Consider the following 19006-nt stretch of genomic DNA (forward strand, 5'->3'; position numbering starts at 1 on the left):
AAGAAACATATCAAGCTTCTAAAGAAAATAATGTCTTATAATATAAGACCAACAGTATATATAATTAAAAGGGAAAAAAATTAAAATCCATGTCTATGCTGTGTATGTTCAACTGTATGCATCATCATTACACATTCATCTAATGTCATAATGCAAAAAGTACTGCCAATTACATCTCTTACACTTCAAGCTGTGACTGTTTTGGTCACCATGGCCACTAGAAAAGAAAATTATGGCTACTAAACTTTCAAAATTGGGAACTAGTAAACTTTAGTCACCATATAGCAAGTTGTAACATTCTTTAATCTTAGCATTAGCTTCATCATAACATTAATGCACCAAACCTGGGGTAAAGAGCTTGGTTTACATCTTGGTATTTCCAACTTTACATGTTGTAAGAGTAGTTTGCCACACAATTGCATCAACTGCACAGTGCAGGAGAAAATACCTGCAGAAAAAGACAATAAATGTAACCTTTCAATAACTACTTTCTCTAAAGTTTCATTACAATGTGATGCCCCACAAAAAATCAACTGTTGTAACCAAGAATGATATTGGTAAGACAAGAAGGACAAATAAATAAAGAGTAGCACAATATGAGTGAAAAAAAAGTTGAGACAAACTGCTTAAGTTATCAGGAAAAGACAAATCTCACAGGTTTTACGAAAACCCTTTGCACAACTGAAAACATTTCCAATTGGAAATTGCTGAAAGAAAAGACAGGGCAAAAAAAACAAGTCAAACAACTGAAGAAAACTCTGCAAGCTTTTTGTTGACTTTCATTTCACTGACACAGAACTGAGAAATGCCTATGAATGTTAAACTTACTTTGAATCCATAGCAACAGTATTCATTAGCAAGGATGACAAAATTTTTCAATTTATAAGCACTGATTATCCTTATCTGCTTAAAAATTAGTCTAAAGATAAAGTAGACATGGTTGCTGCGACATAGGATTTTTAAATGTAGAATCTCACTTGCATACCTCCTAAAAATTTACACAAAATTTTATTTTACATTTACACCAAAAGTTTGTGCTTTAATTGAGAAAAAGTTCAAGGTTGAAGATGGTGTTTAAGAGATATTTTATACCCAAATTGAAAGAGCAGGTATGGCAAAAGTTTTAAGCACAACTTTTCATTATACATCTCAACCTGGGCAAAAAGCTGCACCCCTTTTCAAATGTGCTAAACTATAGTTAGAGGTATGAATCATAAGTTAAAGACCATAAAGAGTGCTGCATGGTTTGTAAACAAAGAGGGCCATAGCAGTACTCACTGGTATGTATAAAGGAATAAGGAGAAAAGGTTTACACTGCAGGAAAAAAATTCAAGAACACCACATCATTTTTAGATTAGAGCAGGTTTGCTGGCTACTTTGATGAAAGGACCACTGATGTCAAACTCAGTAGGGAAGATGGGAAACAAGAATTTCCAACACAAAGGCCTCACTTCAGAAGAAATATTAGATGTTTGACAAGGTGTCTAACACTTGCGAGTTTCTACATTGAGTAAAAATTCCATATCCACTACAGTTCTACTCACTGCCTTACAAAATGCATAAAGTTTAAATATTTCTGGCTCACTTGTTAAAAGGCTTGCCAGTTAACGTTACCCAAAGCCTTAAGAACAATATGAAGTTTAAGTTAATGTAAAATACAGCTCAGAGGTGTTTGGCCTAAGTTGCACACAAAAAGCATGTTAAAAAATGAAATAATTGAAGTTTCATCAACGATTCTTTAGTGAGTTTTGTGGTGGTGAGTTTTTAGTAGTGGCGAATTGACCAGATACCAGTACCAGTAAATAGCAGGTTGCTAGACTTGATCTTCATGCGACTTGTCACCAGAATTCAATAGCACCATTTATCAGCTCAAAAATGACTTAATGGAGCTAGTTAACAAAATACCAAATTCATTTATCAAACAAGCTAGATCTCTTAGGATTTTTAGCCATCAGTTCGTCCAATATTATAAATCAAAATGCTGTATCAAGACATCGGACCTCTCTCGTGACCGACCAATTACTCTGATTTCACATCAAATCTTAAAGTATTTTTTCCGTACTCATACGGAAAATCACTTAAAGTTTTTATCTTACCGACTCTTTGTCTTTGTTATTTCATTATGTCTTTCTTATTTCATTATGTCTTTGTTATTTCCTTATGTCTTTGTTATGATTTAAAACAGTCAACATAGACCCTCCTTATATGAAGAGAGCGTGAAACAAGTTTCAACATCAGCATGTCTTGATTTAATTTCTGGTAAACTCGGCCCTTTCCAAAACATTTAATTTACAATCAATGAAATATATTTGGCTCCTCATCGGTAAATCTTAAGGAAATATTTAAGAATAGAGATAATCGAGGTACTTATAATCGCAAGATAATACACTTTTCAGCATAAGAATTGGTTAGGATTCTGTTCCTCTCTTCTGTTTATTTGTAGCACGGACAAGGCGGCTGAATATAAAAATAGATATCTTTGTGCGCTTATGCATTTCAATATGAGGTTAAGGCAAGCGAACATGAGTTAAATGGTGTCACGAGGATGTGAAGTGGGGCACTCATTTCAGCCGAGTCAAAGTCCAAAAATGAAAAGAGTGTTTTAATCAATGACCTCGGTTTTACGATCTTTATTACTCTTTCGATTACGAAACCTTTTACGAAGTGATTAAAACGATACTTAATCGACATTTTAGTATCGAATGCCCTAAACACGGAACGAAAAACAATAACATCCACACCTACCTCGGCGCTATGATCGTCAACTTGAGACTTATTCGAAGCTGCTAACGAATAAAGTACGATCAACATTAATAACTGTTGTTCAAAACAAAGTAAGCGATGAAACCTGGGGTTTCTACCTGGATTCTCGTCCCCTGAGCCCGTTAGATTACTCAAACATATCTTTCCTGTGCCTTTACCATCTTTTCTACTCTGTTTCCTCCATAAAAGGAAAGAGAAAATGACGTCAGGGTCAAAAATAAGAAAATAATGTCGTCGAAGGGAGGAACTTCACCGAGGGAAGAACAGTGAAACCCCAAGAATAGGTAGCCTCCTTTTTTCTTTTCTTACCGAAATACCAGTTTTGGTAAGCCTTATTACTTTCATGAAAAGCTTCGCTTTAAACATACGAGGGGTGGAGAAGGAGGTAGGGCAAAAGTGTGTATAGGGGGGCACGACAAGGGTTTGTTTAGGGGGTAGGGCAGGGGTGTGTGTAGGGGGAGTGGTTGCAGGCAGCCACACTGTTAAAGACTTTTCATAGCACAAGCAGCCACACTGTTAAAGACTTTTCATTGCACAAAAGTTTATTGCAATTTAACGAATCAACTCCACATAAAAGGCAGACCAACTCGATCAGTAATATTTATATTAAATTGAACATACATGAAATTGATCACGATAGATATTAAAATACAATGTAACAGCTGAATTTTTCAAAATCATGGGACAATAAATCTCAAGCAACTATCTTAAACAACTTTAACAAACAAGATAATTCTTTAATAATCATGTGCCTTTTTTTCATTTTAATACCATGTTCTCAATTTTTTCAAAGTGGAACAAAATTGTTTCCTTCTCAGAGATATTTAGCATTCAAAGAACATGTCTTTCAGCAAAACCTAACTGAAAGCCATTTTTCTTAAAGTAATGTGGTTAAGTCATGGCTTTAACTCAAACAATGTACAAATACTGTCTGAAATTTGTTCGCTTCATAATGCATACCTATTTAATATACACTTTAATAACAGAATTGTAAAACATTTTCTTCTCTTTTTGACATGCTTTTCCTTCTGAAAGGCATGCCTTGAGCAGCTGACTGTCACCAACATGAAATGCAGCAATTTTCACTCAGGAGCTGGGCTGTATAATGGGTGTCTGCATACTGGGCATGTGCGGCTTTAATAAGAAACATAAGAAACATACAATTACTAATAATTGGCATACAAATATATTTTTTTGGCTACCTGTAGTTAACTAACAGGTTAAATGACCTATGGCAGAAATCTGATTTCCTTACATGTGAGTGAGGAAGTAGTGGAATGGGTTCCTCACTTGCAAGAAAACACAGAAAAGTATCCATAAGCCAGACAAGCCTTGTTGCACCCAGGTAGAGGACTGAGGGAAAAGTTAAACAAATAAAATGCAAGGCTTGTTACCCAACTGACACTTCTTAGTGAGCTTGCATTACCTTAAGTTATTGCACAAAAGGAGGTTTATTCCAGTAGTTCTGAGAATTTCCAGTAACAAAAAATAGTCTGGTCACAGTAATGTATCAGAGGTAGTTGCTCAGAAGAGTTTTTAACTTTGGATATACTTCTTGTTTTCTCTGACTATCAAGTGGAAAGTGTGTAGTCTAGCACAACAAAATACAAATAAACAAACAAGGCAAAGAAGTGACGAAGGAATATTGAAGAATTAAGTGCTTACATTCCATTCTGTATCATAGCTATTGCACATTCTCGATGAACCTTGTGTGAGCAGGGTAAAATCTGACATCCACTGAAAGCATCCTACAAGTAAAACAAAAATGAAAAGTTATTATGCTGAAGTCATGATTAAAGTAGTGCTATTATATAGTCAAGAAATAAGGGATAAAAGGAAGGTATAAACATGTTTTCTAATATATACACATGTAGTGGGTTAGAAAAATTGTACAAAGTATGTCAGAATTTAAAATTAGTGTTACATTTATATATCTTCTAAGCAAATAACCACAAAATGTCTGAAAGTGTAAAAGTGGTTGGAGAACATCGCTCATGTGAAAGTGACTTTTGATACAATAGTTTGGAAAGAACACAGTGTTACACATACAGGGTGGGACAATTTACTCATGGGAAAAGAAGTAGAGAGGTAAATTAATAAAAAATATATCAACAACAGTAACAATAATAATAATAATAATAAAAACGATTAAGAAACCAAAATTATTTTGAAAGTTACCAGCTCACCTCTAAACAGATACAGCATTCATCATGGCCAGAGTCTGGCCTACACTTGTGCTTTCCTTGAAGCCGTTTGTCGAGACAGACATTGCATACATCACAGTGGAACGATTTGTCTTTATGTATGCTACAAGAAAACATGGCATAATAAGACCAGTGCCTTGCTTTAAAAGGTAGAAAAATCAAATTTGTAAAGCTGGCTTCACGGTAGGATTGAGAAAAGAAAGATTTAGGCAAAATGTGAGCTGTTTAAGTGTTTTCTTTCTGGTTACCATTCTATGTTTCTACACATGTAGGTTGCCAAACAGATGACTTACAAGAAAAGTTACACTTTGAACCCTTGAAAAAGCTCATGTGGCTTCAAAACATAAAAAGCTTTGGAAAACACAACAGAAAAGTTCTTTATTAACTGAAAACTCTGTCAGGTCAGTTACCGGCATATTCCACATTTTTCACAGTGGTATGGATTTTTGTCAATGCTGGTGAAGTGTTTACAAATAGCACAGAAGTATGCTGACATCTTTGCTCCACAACTACGACACTTGCCACTGTCTTCACCAATCTGAAAGGAAATGATTTGGAAAATCACACTCGAAGTCTCACACTCTAAGTTAGTGGGAATTATGATCACAAAGCTCTTAACATAGATTGTCTCATTCATCAGAGAGAACAGTGCTCCAACCTATGGAAAGGGGATAACATTTTGGTATCTGACTTTGCAGTGAGATTTGTTTTGCTTAATTTTTATTTAAATGGCAACTAAAATTTTGCAAACATGTGCAAAGTGAGTTTGCAACAGTAGAGAGTGTATTGTAATTAATAACTCACCAAAACAGTTAACAAATATTACTGGAAAAAAGGACATGAATCTCCTCCCTGGATGTTTTCTACCACTCCCAATAAAAAAAAATGGCAATTCTTATAACTATAATTTACAACATAACTAAAAACCTTTCATCACCTCTTGTTCATGATGACAATAGCTGCATTTAAGGTGAGTTGCATGACTTGCTTTAGCTTCCTCATTGTCACATTCCTTGGAATTATTATGGCAACGGTGGCATGAATAGAAGTTGTTACAGCAAGGGAAACGTACTCTACAATGACGTTGGTAATGCTCACAAAGCCACAAAGACTGTCCAGTAACTGGTTCCTGCTGTTGAGGCCATCCTCTGGCTTCCTCTAGCTCTCTTGCTTCTCTTTCTCTCTTCTTTCGTGCTCTTTCTGCTCGAATTTCACGCTCTTTTCTTTCAATTTCCCGACCAAACTCTTCTCTTTCTTCTCTCTCCCTAAGCACTCTTTCCACCATTGCACAAGCCTCTTCAACACGCTGTTCCAATTCAAGTAGGGAGTTATCCGTAGACTCCACTGACTCTGTGCCATAGTTTCTGTTTGTGACTGAATCTTCAGTTTCGCCAGATTGACTCTCCCCTGTATCAGTACCAGATATCATGTGAGAGCTTGAAGAATTATAGGCCCTGCTTCCTTCTCTATAATGTCCAGAAGCCAAATGATCACCAGATGCATTCATTGCATTGCTACTAGAGTTAACCTCTTCAGATGTATTCAAACCATCACTGCCTGTTGTGACTGGCAATAACTGACTAACTCTACTTGACTCTGATTCTGAAAAAAGCTTGCTGTCAGATCCATTAACCCTTGCACCTGAAGATGAAGTTAGGGAAGCATCTGGAGGGAAACCATAGGTTTGCTTGTTAACTGATGAACTTCCTAATAATCCAGAATTTCTTGTTGAAGGTAACATTGATGCACTGCCTCTGAAGTCACTGTTTCTCTGTGTACCAGTTGCAAAATGTGTCATTTCAGGCCTTGTGGACCCTGTCAAGTCAGAAGTGAAGCCTGAACCATGTAACCCTAGGTGAATTGGTTGATTAATTTGCAAACTTGTAAAATGCCCATCCAGAGGTATTTGAGGCTCTCTTGTACCAAGAGCATACTCATTTAATGATGAATTGGAATTCAACGCGTTAAAGGCACCTATTTGAGATCCTGTGGGCTGCATGAAATCAGAGGTCAATCCTGAACCAGTGAACCCTGAATGAAAAACTTCATTTCTTTGTAAAGATGGAAAAGTCCCATCTTTCAGTCCTGTAAAAGGCACAAAGTTGTTGGCTACATTAGGATTCAATAAGTTGAAGCCAGTGTTTGAACTGTTATTTCCTCCAATACATGCTCCACTAGTCTGAGGGAACAATGACACATGTGTTTGAGAATATGGATCTGGCCTGAAAGGAACTTGACAGTCACCAAAGTACAGTTGAGCTTTATTTGACTCAGTCAAGTTTACCATGCTGTCTACATGACAAGCTCTTTGTAATGAAGAATTCTCAGTCAACATCTTCTCAACGTTAGTGTAATATAAACTTTCATGAAGATGTTTGTCTTCTGAGTGTCTTTCCAAGAATGTGTTGGCCACTCCATGAGCCACAGGTCCAGCAACTTGTGGAGGTACCAAGTCTTCCAATGAGTTTAGCAAAGAAGGTTCTGGACATCTGTCTGTTTTAAGAGGTCTGTCTCTTGGCCTGGCCCCTAAATGCTCCCATTTCTTTGACTGACTGCTCACATGAGAGTCAGAAAGATCTGTTGCTGTGTCCTTTTGAGCAGTGAAACTTGCACCTGAAACATTTTGCCTCTGATTTGTGTCTCCATTTGGAAGAGAATCTTGATTCACACTAGTTAAGTCTTCTTGCTTTAAACTATCTTGGGCTCTATCTGGTAAATTAGCTGCACCATCTATAGTGTCATTAAAGTGATGATTAGAATAAGATTGTGTCTCTGCACCATCAGGAAAAGAGAAGTCAGGAGTAACTTCTTTGACCCTTTTGCAATTAGCAGCACATGCTCCTTTCAGCTTTTCACTTTCAAATTGTTCAACTGTAAATGAAGGCGACCAAGACTTCTCTTGGGAGTCCAATCCAATACTTGACACATCAAATGACTGAGACAAACCTGAGGCTGAATCGTATCTCTCCCCTGACAAATCCACATCTCCAAAAAACCTTGATCCATTCACACTCTCGGCATGAAAAGTAAGAGCAGCCCCCTCTTTATCACCATTAAGTGAGTTTACATTGGAATTGTTGCAAACTTCGTCCTCTTCATCAACTTCAGTGTTGTCAAATATTTCTTTCCTTTCTTCCATTTCATCGCATTGTTTACCATTGACACCAGAAACACTTTCAGACATGTCAACCAGTTGTTTGTTCTCTTGAGGTGAACAAGATTCCCTTCTACACGATTCTCCACCATTGTGAAAAGGTTCAGCAAGTTTCTCTACAAGATCAAAACGATGGATTCTTTCCAGAAGATCTTTAACAAAGGAAAAGGAAAACTTCCCTCTTCTTTCTAATTCCTCAAACAACTCTGAAGCTTCCCTGATCCTGGCTAGTCTAAAGCTATCCAACATGGGTCGAACAAGCTTCTTGATCCTGCTTAGTTCCAATTCTGAAAGGGAAAGTGAGATCTCCCGGAGTCTTTGTTGAAGCAAGATACCTGCAAAAGGAAACACAAACAAGATAAATGTGAGGTAACTCTTAGAAATGCAGTTATTTTTCTCATTCATATTAATACCGTCTTGGAATAGTATAATGCATGCACGCATACTTATCCCAAGAAAGATGAAATTTTGAAAGCCTTTATTAATGTAATGGAATTTCTAAATAAAGGTACAGTATTAATTTTCAGTTATAACTTGACATACTGACTAAATGGCTATACAACACGATTTCAGATTGTGCAACATCTGCCTTTTGAGGTGCATTATTGAAAGACGAAGACAGAAAGCCATGATCTTTACCAATCGAGCATGCTTTCTGGTGATCATCTTTAGGACATGATAGGTAATGTATGCCAATAGTGCAAATTTGTAGTAGAAGTAACATACAGTTAATATGAATCCTATCAGGAGCACAATAGCCACAGTAACTATTCCAAAAAGTATTACCTGCTTTTTCTAAAGGACCTGCACCACCAAGCAGCTTAGCATCTGTACCTGAAAAGTCATGGGATGCACCTCTAACTCCAACAGGCTCACTTGTCCCACTGGCATGTTTGCGGGGGGGTTGATAAACCTTTTTGCTGCATCGTCTTTCTTTGCTTTCAAGAAACAACTGTCTTCCTACTTCAGCTTGAAGACCTTGTTTCTCCTCTTCACATAGCTTCAATTTCTCTTTCAATTTTATTAATTTTTCTCTTAGTTCATGGCATTGATCCTGGTAGAACACAACTTCATCTTGCAATTCACAGATCAGGTTGCCATTGGGAATGGTGCCTTTGCCATTCCCTGTGGTCAATGGAAGTCCAGGACGCTGATCAAATTTCATTCTGTGATCCTCCTTTGACTCCTCTTTGTTAGAGCATGCTTCAGTGCTTTGAAAACTGCAAGTCTCCTGAGGACTTTCATTTGGTGGCAAGTTGTCTTTGGTTTCTGAGCTAGGATGATACTTTGCAATCCAACCCTCTTCACAATTTGACTTCACTGCTGCACTCTCATGGTAGTGACTGCTGACAAAGATTCCCTGTGAAGTTGATGATGTGTTTGAGACATTACCTGTCTCTTTTCCTGAATATGTTTCTCCACAGACATTCTTCAAAGATGGCAAAGCTTTCTGCATAAACTCTGGGTTTTCATTTGTGGCATCATACTGACCCAAGGGCAAACTGTTCAGTGATGAGGCTGACACAGGAGATAAAAGAGAGTTAACATGTTCTTCTGTACCATCAGTAGAATATAATCCATTGCTGTTGCCTGAAAGTTGTATTTCTAAAGATAACTGTCTGTTTCTCAAAATACACTCCAAAAGGTTTACACAAACATCAGTACCAATCTTGTCTCCAGAGTGGGCAGTGAATGATAAGCTTTCAGTATCCTATCAAATAAAAAAACCATAGTCAATTTAAAGCAAATAAAAATAATACATTAAGTCATTGTAATATTAATCTTTTCATAAATAATTTCATGATGACATCTCATAGTTATGGGTAAATCTACAATGATTGATATTCACTCTTTCTTTTAGTTATAATGTTTTACAATCCAAAAGAGAACAATTTCAATAAACAAGATCCTGCCGAAAATGGACTTATTTTATACTAGAAATTCTATCCTTTATGAATTCTAAATCAATGACTTTCAAGTCTTTAACAAGTGATTAACAAGTGACTTCTCCCTACAACATCCATCTATTCACTATCCAGCAAGCAGGTAATGAGAGTACTCAAATGTATCAGGTAGAAGTTGTTATCTTGATCTAACACCAAATTCACATAACTTGTTTACAAGGAAATTTGTAGCGGCTAGAGGGGAGAATTAACAATCATATCTTGAGAGTTAAAGAGTTAAAGAGTGACTGAGAACAAAGCCTAGTGACTCCAGCAAAAGCTAGAATTTGGAATTCTTGATCCAGAGTCCAATACGTTCCTTTATTTTAACCCTAAACTTAGAAACACTTTAATTACCCTCTTTATCAATCTCACAGGAAACTCATGGCAATGCAAACGACAAAAACTTTGATAAAAATGGTCTAAATATCTTGGAAAATTCACCATCTTTTCCAATTCTATCAGTGCATCTTAGGGAATTTTTCAGAATGCCGTTGACCCAAAGTTCTAAAAGATATATGCTGATTCAAAAATATCTTGAGACAGTGACTGCAAGATTCTACTTCAACCACTACACTTTTTGAGTAAAAATAATTAACCTTCTCAAAATAATGAGGATAAAAAACTTTTGACTCCTAAACTAAATAGCCCCCTCCCTTGCCTTCTTTAAAGGTAGAAAGAGAAAGAAATAAGATTACACCTTGTACAAGTACGTATACATTTACATCATGCCAAAACAAATATTTATCTGGAGAAGTTTTAACCTATGAACCTACTTGTTTTAGTGATTTCAATCACAAAGTAAAAATTTTAATTACCTCAGTCTGTGACAGGTCAACAGACATTCCTATCTTTAGCACATCAGAATCTGGTTCCCAGTTGGTTTGTGCATGTAAATCCAACTTTTGGTCAGAATTGCAGGAAGATTTGTCTTGAAAGTCCTTACAGTGACAATAACATTTTGTTGACTCCTCAGCATTTTCACCACCATCCTCCACACATGGCAAACACTGAGTTTGTTCAAAGCCTGATCCTTGAAAATCAGACTCAAGAGACTCCATGATGCTCTCCAAAGCACACTTCACAGAGGAACAAATACAAGTTGACCCACTTTCTTTTACAGCTCGACACTTTACATAAACAGATCCTTCCTCAACAGCAAGTGACAAGGAGGCACAGATAGGGTCCAAAAAAGTAAAGTGGACTGCACAATTCCTATGTAAAGCCAAGGGGATCTTTGGAGTTGAAATGCTGAGCGCCTCAGACAATTCCAGTTTTCTACTTAAACTAGAAATCCACTTGAAAAAAACAAGCAGTGCCTTATCAGAGGAAGAAAATCTAAAGGAAAAGTAAGACACATGAGCCAAAGGCCAAAGAGTAGATGCAGTGGGAGAACTATCTATGCTGTCACACTGGTTGTGCAATTTTGATAACTCTAAATCAACTAGAAGTGGAAGAGAGTCAATTCGGGAAGAGAGGGAAGGTACAGCAGGTGATTGCTCTTGAATTGGCAGCTTCATGAAAAACTCTTGTTTCTCATGGAAAGTTTTTCTAAACTTAGGCTGTAGACACAGTAGTTTAACACTTTCACGGAAGGAAGAGGTAACACAGCACAAGTCTCCTGTTTCCAAGACATCAGATGTCTTCCAGAAGAGAAGAAATCGTGGCCTCTTTCCATTGCCACTGCATGATGACATCAAGAACACATTGTCAAAATCTCCTGATGGCCTCTTTTCCTTGTCACTGTATGATGATGAAAAGGACTCATCCTCTTCTAGTGGTGTAGCAGAATCAGGAATGAAGATGCAATAAACCTGGATATCAGCCTCCAAAATTCTCTGCAATGCACAGTGCACATGTTTGCCCACATTATTTGAAACTGTCAGGAACTCGGAGTCTAGCTCTTCCAAACAGCTGAAAATTTCTCTCATGTGACCAGTTTTTTCATCCCTTGTTTTCATATGAACCAGACTGACAAGAGAAAGAAAGTGGGAAAAGAGAGAACCCTTGAGGGCAAGACCATCAGCATCTACCAAAAAGAACATTCGAAAAAGTTCAGGGGTAATAACCTTGGTCTTCATAGACAAGTCATCTTGTGATGATAGCTGATGATGTACAAAGAGAAACTCCTCTTCTGCTTCTTTGACTTGACCCAGGGAGTGCAGTAACCGGCCTTGCAAACAGTGGCAGAAGGCAACATCTGGATGATCATGGCCCAAGCCATGGTATATAAAGATGTCCTTGGCTTTTTTCACTTTGTCCAAAGCTGAACGCATGAATTTTCCTTTCCTTTGCAGAATAGATGCACCTTGAAGATAAGCAAGTGCTGCCTGAAGGGAGACCTTACCACAAGACAACATGAACATTTCCAATGCTTCTTCAATGGTTAATTTGGCATTCTCAAAATTTCCAGCCTCACTCTCCAGATCAGCTAACTTCAAAAGAATTGTGCCCACTTTTTGGTGGTGGTGATTTATTTTCTCAAAAATAATGCGAGCCTCCTTTAGCAAATAACAGGCCGCCTTACGGTTTCCTTTCTGCAAGGTACAGGCACCCTGTAGACTCTTGCATAATCCAACCATGTGATGCTCTATCCCAAAGAAGTGGATGTATATTTGCTCAGCTTTTAGGAGACTACTCTGTGCGTCGCTAGCCTCTCCATACTTAAATTTAAAGTGGCCAATTTGGTACTGTAAAAAGCCAAAAACTGGGCAATTTCCACCGTTAAAATGCAGGAATGTTGACTCCAACTTGTCAATCAACTGCCTAGCTTCATTAAAGCGCTTAGTGGTGCAGTACATCTCTGCCAATGTCATAACAATTGCTATGAAGTCAGCAGTCAGTGGTTGTGCTTGTATGAATGTATCTGCAACAAACAGTTGTAAGGCAAGTTCTTCCAGTTCGTCATGTTTAATCTGTCCACCTTCATGTTCTTTCAGTTGCAAAGTCATCAGCTGCTTCATGTGCTGCACTGCAAAAGTATCTCTAATCTGGCGAATGTCAAATTTCACAGCAACACTCAGAATATCATGATAACTTTTGTAGTCTGTGAGTTCTTGAGATAGGGTAACAAGTCTAAAGACTACTTTCAAATGAACATCAGTTGCTGGGGTCCTTGTGAAATCCCAGCAAAACCCAACTGCAGCATTACAATAAGACTTAGCTTTCTGATGGTCTCCACAAATCTTATGAAAGGCTGCCAAGTTCACAGTGGTAACAACAGTGCCCAGATGATTCTGTTTATGTTCAAAGTAACTCAATGCACTCAGAAAACATTTTTCACCAAGCTTATACTTCATCCTCTGACTTAACATCACTCCCACACTGATCATCAAATAACCATCATTAGGATAACTTTGAGGGAAGCTTGCAATTTCCTCCAAACAAGCAGTGTCCCCAGCTTGAAAAGCCAGGAGACTTAAAAGATAAAGAGCATTTGATTCATTAAACAAATCACTTTCAGGAGGTAGAAAGATAAAGTGGTCTCCAGAACCTTCTAATAGCCCTATCATAGTTTGCACAACATATTGTTGTACAGCTTTAAAATAGGCTTGACCTTCATCACAGCCACTGACCACACCAATGATTTGAGTCAACTGCTTAATACTGTCACCTCCATCCACAATCTTATCATGGTGAAAGAAATCTTGCAACTTCCTAAGAAGATAAGAGCACTTGCTTTGCCTGTCACATGCAGCTTTATCGCACATGATGAATGAAGACTTGCAGATCAGAGTTTTTCTTTTTCTTCCTAAATAAAGTAAGATGACAAGAAACATATCAAGCTTCTAAAGAAAATAATGTCCTTTAATATAAGACCAACAGTATATATCATTAAAAGGGAAAAAAATTAAAACCCATGTCTATGCTGTGTATGTTCAACTGTATGCATCAGCATTACACATTCACCTAATGTCATAATGCAAAAAGTATAGCCAATTGCATCTATTACACTCCAAGCTGTGACTGTTTTGGTCACCATGGCCACTAGAAAAGAAAATTATTGCAACTTAACTTTCACAATTGGGAACTAGTAAACTTTAGTCACCGTAAAGCAAGTTGTAACATTCTTTAATCTTAGCATTAGCTTCATCATGATATAAATGCACCAAACCTGGGGTATAGAGCTTGGTTTACATCTTGGTATTTCTAACTTTAGATGTTGTAATAGCTTAAAACAGACTTTTTTTCCTCTGAATATTGCTCTCAGTAGTTTGCCACACAATCGTATCAACCGCACATTGCAGGGAAAAATACCTGCAGAAAAAAAGGTAATAAATGTAACCTTTCAATAACTCCTCTTTTAACAGTTTCATTAGAATATGATGCCCTTCAAAAATCAACTGTTGCAGCTAAGAATGATATGGTGAGACAAGAACTAAAAAAAGATAAATAAAGAGCACCACAATTACAGCACAATGTGAGAGAGAAAACAAAGTTAAGACAAACTGCCTAAGTTACTAGCAAAAGATAAATCTCATAAGTTTTAAAAAGTCCTTTTGCACAACTTGAAACATTTTCAATTGGAAATTGTTGAAAGAAAAGACAGGCCAAACAAAACAAGTCACACTACTGATGAAGAAAACTCTGTAAGCTTTTTGTTGACTTTCATTTCACTGACACAGAACTGAGAAACACCTGGGCATGTTAAACTTCCTTTGAATCCATAGCAACTAGCAAAATTCATTAGAAAGGATGACAAAAAATTTTTAACCTACAAGTACTGATTATCATTAACTGCTTCAAATTAGTTAAAGGACAAAGTAAACATGGTCACCACAGTGTAGGATTTTGAAATTCCAAGACAAATATAGAATCTCACATTCATACCATCTAAAAATTTATACAAAATTTTATTTTGCATTTACAGCAAAAGGTTGCACTTGAATTGAGCAAAAGTTCGAGGTTGAAGATATGGTGTTTAAGAGATATTTTGTGTACCTATTGAAAGAGAAGGTATAGAAAAAGTTTTAAGCTTGATTTTTCATTATACATCTCAAACTAGACAAAAGCTGCACTGCTTTGTAAATGTGCTGAACTAGCTAGAGCTATGAATCATGAGCTAAAAAGCATAAAGAGTGCTGTATGGTTTTTAAACAAAGAGGGCCATAGCAGTACTCACTGGTGTGTATAAAGGAAAAAGGTGGGAAGGTTTACACAGTAGGAGAGAAACTCCAGAACACCAGGCTTGCTGGCCTCTTAAATGAAAGGACAATTGATTTCAAAATCAGCAGAGAAGATATGGAACATGGACAAGAATTTACAGTACAAAGGCCTCACTTCAGTAGAAAGATTAGATATATGACAAGGTGTCTTACACTCACGAGTTTCTACATAGTGCCAAAAGTCCATATCCACCACAGTTCTACTCACTGCCTTACAAAATGAACGAAGTTAAAATTTTTCTGGCTCACTTGTTAAAAGGCTTGCCAGTTAACCTCACCCAAAAGAACAATATGAAGTGTAAGTTAATATACAGTACAGCTCAGAGGTACTTGGTCCAAGTTGCATGCAAAAAAGCACATTAAAAAATGAAATAATGAAGTTTCAACAACAATTCATTAACTTTATGCCATTGCATTACATACCGTTAAATCAAACACTTAGATGTTGAGATTTAAATCCCCCAACAAATGCTCTGATTCTTTAGCTCAACCCTTTAACTCCAGTGAGTGACCAAGACAGAATTTCTCCTTACTGTATCTATACATTACCATGCAGACAAGGGATGAGAATAAAGAAAAATATTAATTATCAGATAGCTAATTGATCTGACATAAAATTCTCCAAACTAAGATGATGAGAATCATATGGCAGACAGTAAGATCTTGGGAGTGAAAGGGTTAAAGTATACTTGAAAAGTGGAATAACAAAAATTCAAGGCAATAGAAAACTAATTCTAAGTGTTGGAGAGTCGATCTGTGGGCAACTTGACTGCCAGTTCATTTAAAGTTGTTCCATTTAAATTGTTACAATGTATACCACAGCATTTTATTTGTAGGGAAACAGATATCAAGTGCCCATTGTTCTATTATTGTAGTTTCACTATGGTTATCAGTCTAATTAAACATGAATCATGAACCATTTTGTTTTGATGACGAATTACTGGCTACATCATCAGTTGGATATTTACATAATTCAATTAAACTCTAAAGGCTGTGACCAGGGTTTTGACAGCAGATGCACTTCAAATCAACTGAGGTATAGTTTTGTCTGGACAGTACTCTTACTGACAACAATAATGGCCATCATACAGTGAAATTTTTTTTTCTTTTGTCCACAATTATGATATCAAAGACAGCAGAGAAGACTTGCTTGTTTTAGAGCACTCAATTGACAATATCAGAAGTCATGAAAAAGGCAATCTCAAAAAGTAATGTTGATGCTGATTATTATCTCTTCGTTTAAGTTGAAAGTATGAAGAGGCTAATTATCTTCAATGCTTACAAGGCTACTGTCATCTCAATATATACACCTCACACAGCACCTGCAGTACCTTCCACAGAACCAGCAGTACCTTCCACAGAACCAGCAGTATCTTCCACAAAACAGGCCAACATGTAACTTCACTAACAGAACCTGCTTCACACTTAGCAACCAGACCAGCTGTACCTTCACTGACAGAACCACCATCAGTACATTCTGTTCATGCATTGTCACCTTCATCAGTACTTCTATGCCTATCTCCCCAATCCATTATTGCCACTTGCCCACTCAGTTCTAACCAGCCCAGTGAATACATGCCCAGTTTGCAGTCCACTGGTAATTCAACCAGGGCTTGTCAGCTCTCCCATACACCAGAGAGTTGTTTCCCATAGTCTTTTAAATGTGGCTTTGTACCAAACAGCCTGTCATGAAGGAAGATGCAGCAAAGATCAAAGAGACCCTTGGAAAAATTCTTGAGGATACACAATCTAACTGCCATTCTTTGTAGCACCGGGAGACCCATTCAGGTCAGTCACCAGAAACTCCTCACCTTGATTTAAGCACACTGCAATGGTAGTATGAACACCTTCTCCAGCATAAGATCAATGATTACAAGTCACAAATTTGAAAACTGGGTTGATTTGCATATTAAAGTTCTCCATGACCCAAAAATCTAGCACAAAGTCAAACACATGAAATGAATTATATGAAACAATTATTATTAGAGAAAACTGAATACATTTTAGTGCCGAATGAAAGTAAACTTTCAAGGTATAGCCAACTTCTTGATTGAGTTGCATCATTCTACAGTGATTCCACATTCTTAGGACAAAGCCATCATGATCTCAGGCTGGAATCTTACATCTCAAGAAATCAAATGAAAGTCCACTGAGAAATCAAAATAAAATTAACCGTTGACTTCTTTCAATATAGTAATGGAATGAAAATGAGAAACTTTGACAGTGGGCACGTCTAATTGGCCATTCATTTGTGTAGAAAACTTTCACAGAAAACTAGGAAACTATCATGTCCACTTCAGTTTCCTAACTGCTCCAGCAAATTACAACAACTAGCTTCTGATGCCTAGAGTGTCTATTAAGTATTGCAGATCACAGAGTCCTATTAATACTGCATCTATGATTCTGATGTACTCAACACTACTGAGCCAATGGAGTTTGCAACTGTACTGTACAATTTAAGAATAAGTGGATTCATTTTCCATGAAAAGTTTGAAGGTATCCGATACAACGTTATGCCCTCATAGTTCTAGAGTCATATCAAGTTTAACAGCTTATATGCACGACAACAAGGGTACCACTAACATTTTTAAAATTGAGCCTTTAAAGTTTCTAGATTGATTTATTAAAGTCTGCCATATCTGTCTATGGAACTGTGGTCAAGAGAAAAACCAAGAAAATTCTATGTAGGCAGGCATACCTTTAAGTAATGAATACAAGAAAAAAATACCAACAATTTATATCTCTGCTTTCACTTGTATTAAACCACTAACAGGAAAAATTTAAAACATAGAACCTACTTTAACTTGTTATGTGATTAGTAAGCAAGTGTCAGTGTTCTATATATCAGCTTTTAGAATTTAAATACAAAAAAAGGCCTTAACATTGTTAACATTTTTAAAATTGAACCTTAAAAGTTTCTGGATTGATTTATTAAAGACTGCCATATCAGTCTATGGAACTGTGGTCAAAAATATACAGAGAAAATTCTATGTAGGCATTCCTTTAAGTAATGAGTACAAGAAAAATATATCAACAATTTATATCTCTGCTTTCACTACAAAGTATGTTTTGATAATTTGTTTAAGTACCTATTTGTACGAAACCACTGACAAGAAAAATTTAAAACATAGAACCCACTTTAACTTGTTATGTGATTAATAAGCAAATGTCAGTGTTCTATCTATCAGCTTTTAGAATTTAAATACAAAAAAAGTCCTAAACATTGTTAAAAACTTTAACAAAACTGTGGTGGGTAGAGCTGAAGGTAAGTAACCCTCTGTTTTAGTCACCATTCCATTATGAGCTTTACCGCTGGCCTAGAAATTCTTGAATACACGGTCTCTGTCATTAATATGCCATGTGCTTCAAACAATATGGCGGAAATAACCACTGACAGTTTTTAATCTTGATCAAACGTACACTTAAGAACCCAGTGAGGCCTGCAAAGACTTGAAGAAAGCGAAAAAAGCAAAAATGGATGTTCTTTGCACGCACACAAATAAAAGAGCTCCAAGGGGGTGACAAAATTTATAAGCGTACGTCATTGAAAAGATAAATCAGTAGACCTTGGTTCAAATCTACTGCATTCACTGGAAGTCATTAAAGATCTACAATGGCTTGGTGAGTAGATATTCAATCATGACGTACATAGAATATCTATCCAACAGACTACTCTTCAAAAGTGCATACTACAAAAATTATCATGCTGGTAAACTGATAGAAAGCGACGTCTCTTGCTTTCATGATATAAACTTGAAACAACATGCAGTTTGTTTC

The 19006-nt window shown here is 36.8% G+C and overlaps 1 protein-coding gene and 1 long non-coding RNA gene across 9 annotated transcripts in view; both read right to left on the minus strand.

Moving 5' to 3' along the window:
* Nucleotides 1-342: 342 nt before the first annotated feature.
* On the minus strand, nucleotides 343-3139 carry LOC149041164 (uncharacterized). Its single transcript, XR_016189150.1, has 3 exons — nucleotides 2862-3139; nucleotides 2746-2786; nucleotides 343-448 (listed from the first exon to the last, which is right to left on the minus strand). It is a non-coding gene; the product is annotated as an uncharacterized LOC149041164 (long non-coding RNA).
* A 148-nt stretch (nucleotides 3140-3287) lies between these two features.
* LOC113679181 (uncharacterized) overlaps nucleotides 3288-19006 on the minus strand; it is a 48429-nt gene continuing 32710 nt past the window's right edge. For all 8 annotated transcript variants that reach the window (XM_089214476.1, XM_089214481.1, XM_089214477.1 and 5 more), the window contains 8 exons: nucleotides 14179-14321; nucleotides 10883-13815; nucleotides 8908-9832; nucleotides 5905-8456; nucleotides 5378-5505; nucleotides 4950-5070; nucleotides 4429-4511; nucleotides 3288-3897 (listed from right to left, as the gene is read on the minus strand). In XM_089214476.1, coding sequence (XP_089070602.1) covers nucleotides 3846-3897; nucleotides 4429-4511; nucleotides 4950-5070; nucleotides 5378-5505; nucleotides 5905-8456; nucleotides 8908-9832; nucleotides 10883-13774 — 6753 coding nt within the window. In that variant the 5' untranslated portion in view covers nucleotides 13775-13815; nucleotides 14179-14321 and the 3' untranslated portion in view covers nucleotides 3288-3845. The remainder of the gene's footprint in view (nucleotides 3898-4428; nucleotides 4512-4949; nucleotides 5071-5377; nucleotides 5506-5904; nucleotides 8457-8907; nucleotides 9833-10882; nucleotides 13816-14178; nucleotides 14322-19006) is intronic.

Source organism: Pocillopora damicornis, chromosome 8 (genome assembly GCF_964200805.1).
Source record: "Pocillopora damicornis chromosome 8, jaPocDami1.2, whole genome shotgun sequence".
NCBI lineage: Eukaryota > Metazoa > Cnidaria > Anthozoa > Scleractinia > Pocilloporidae > Pocillopora > Pocillopora damicornis.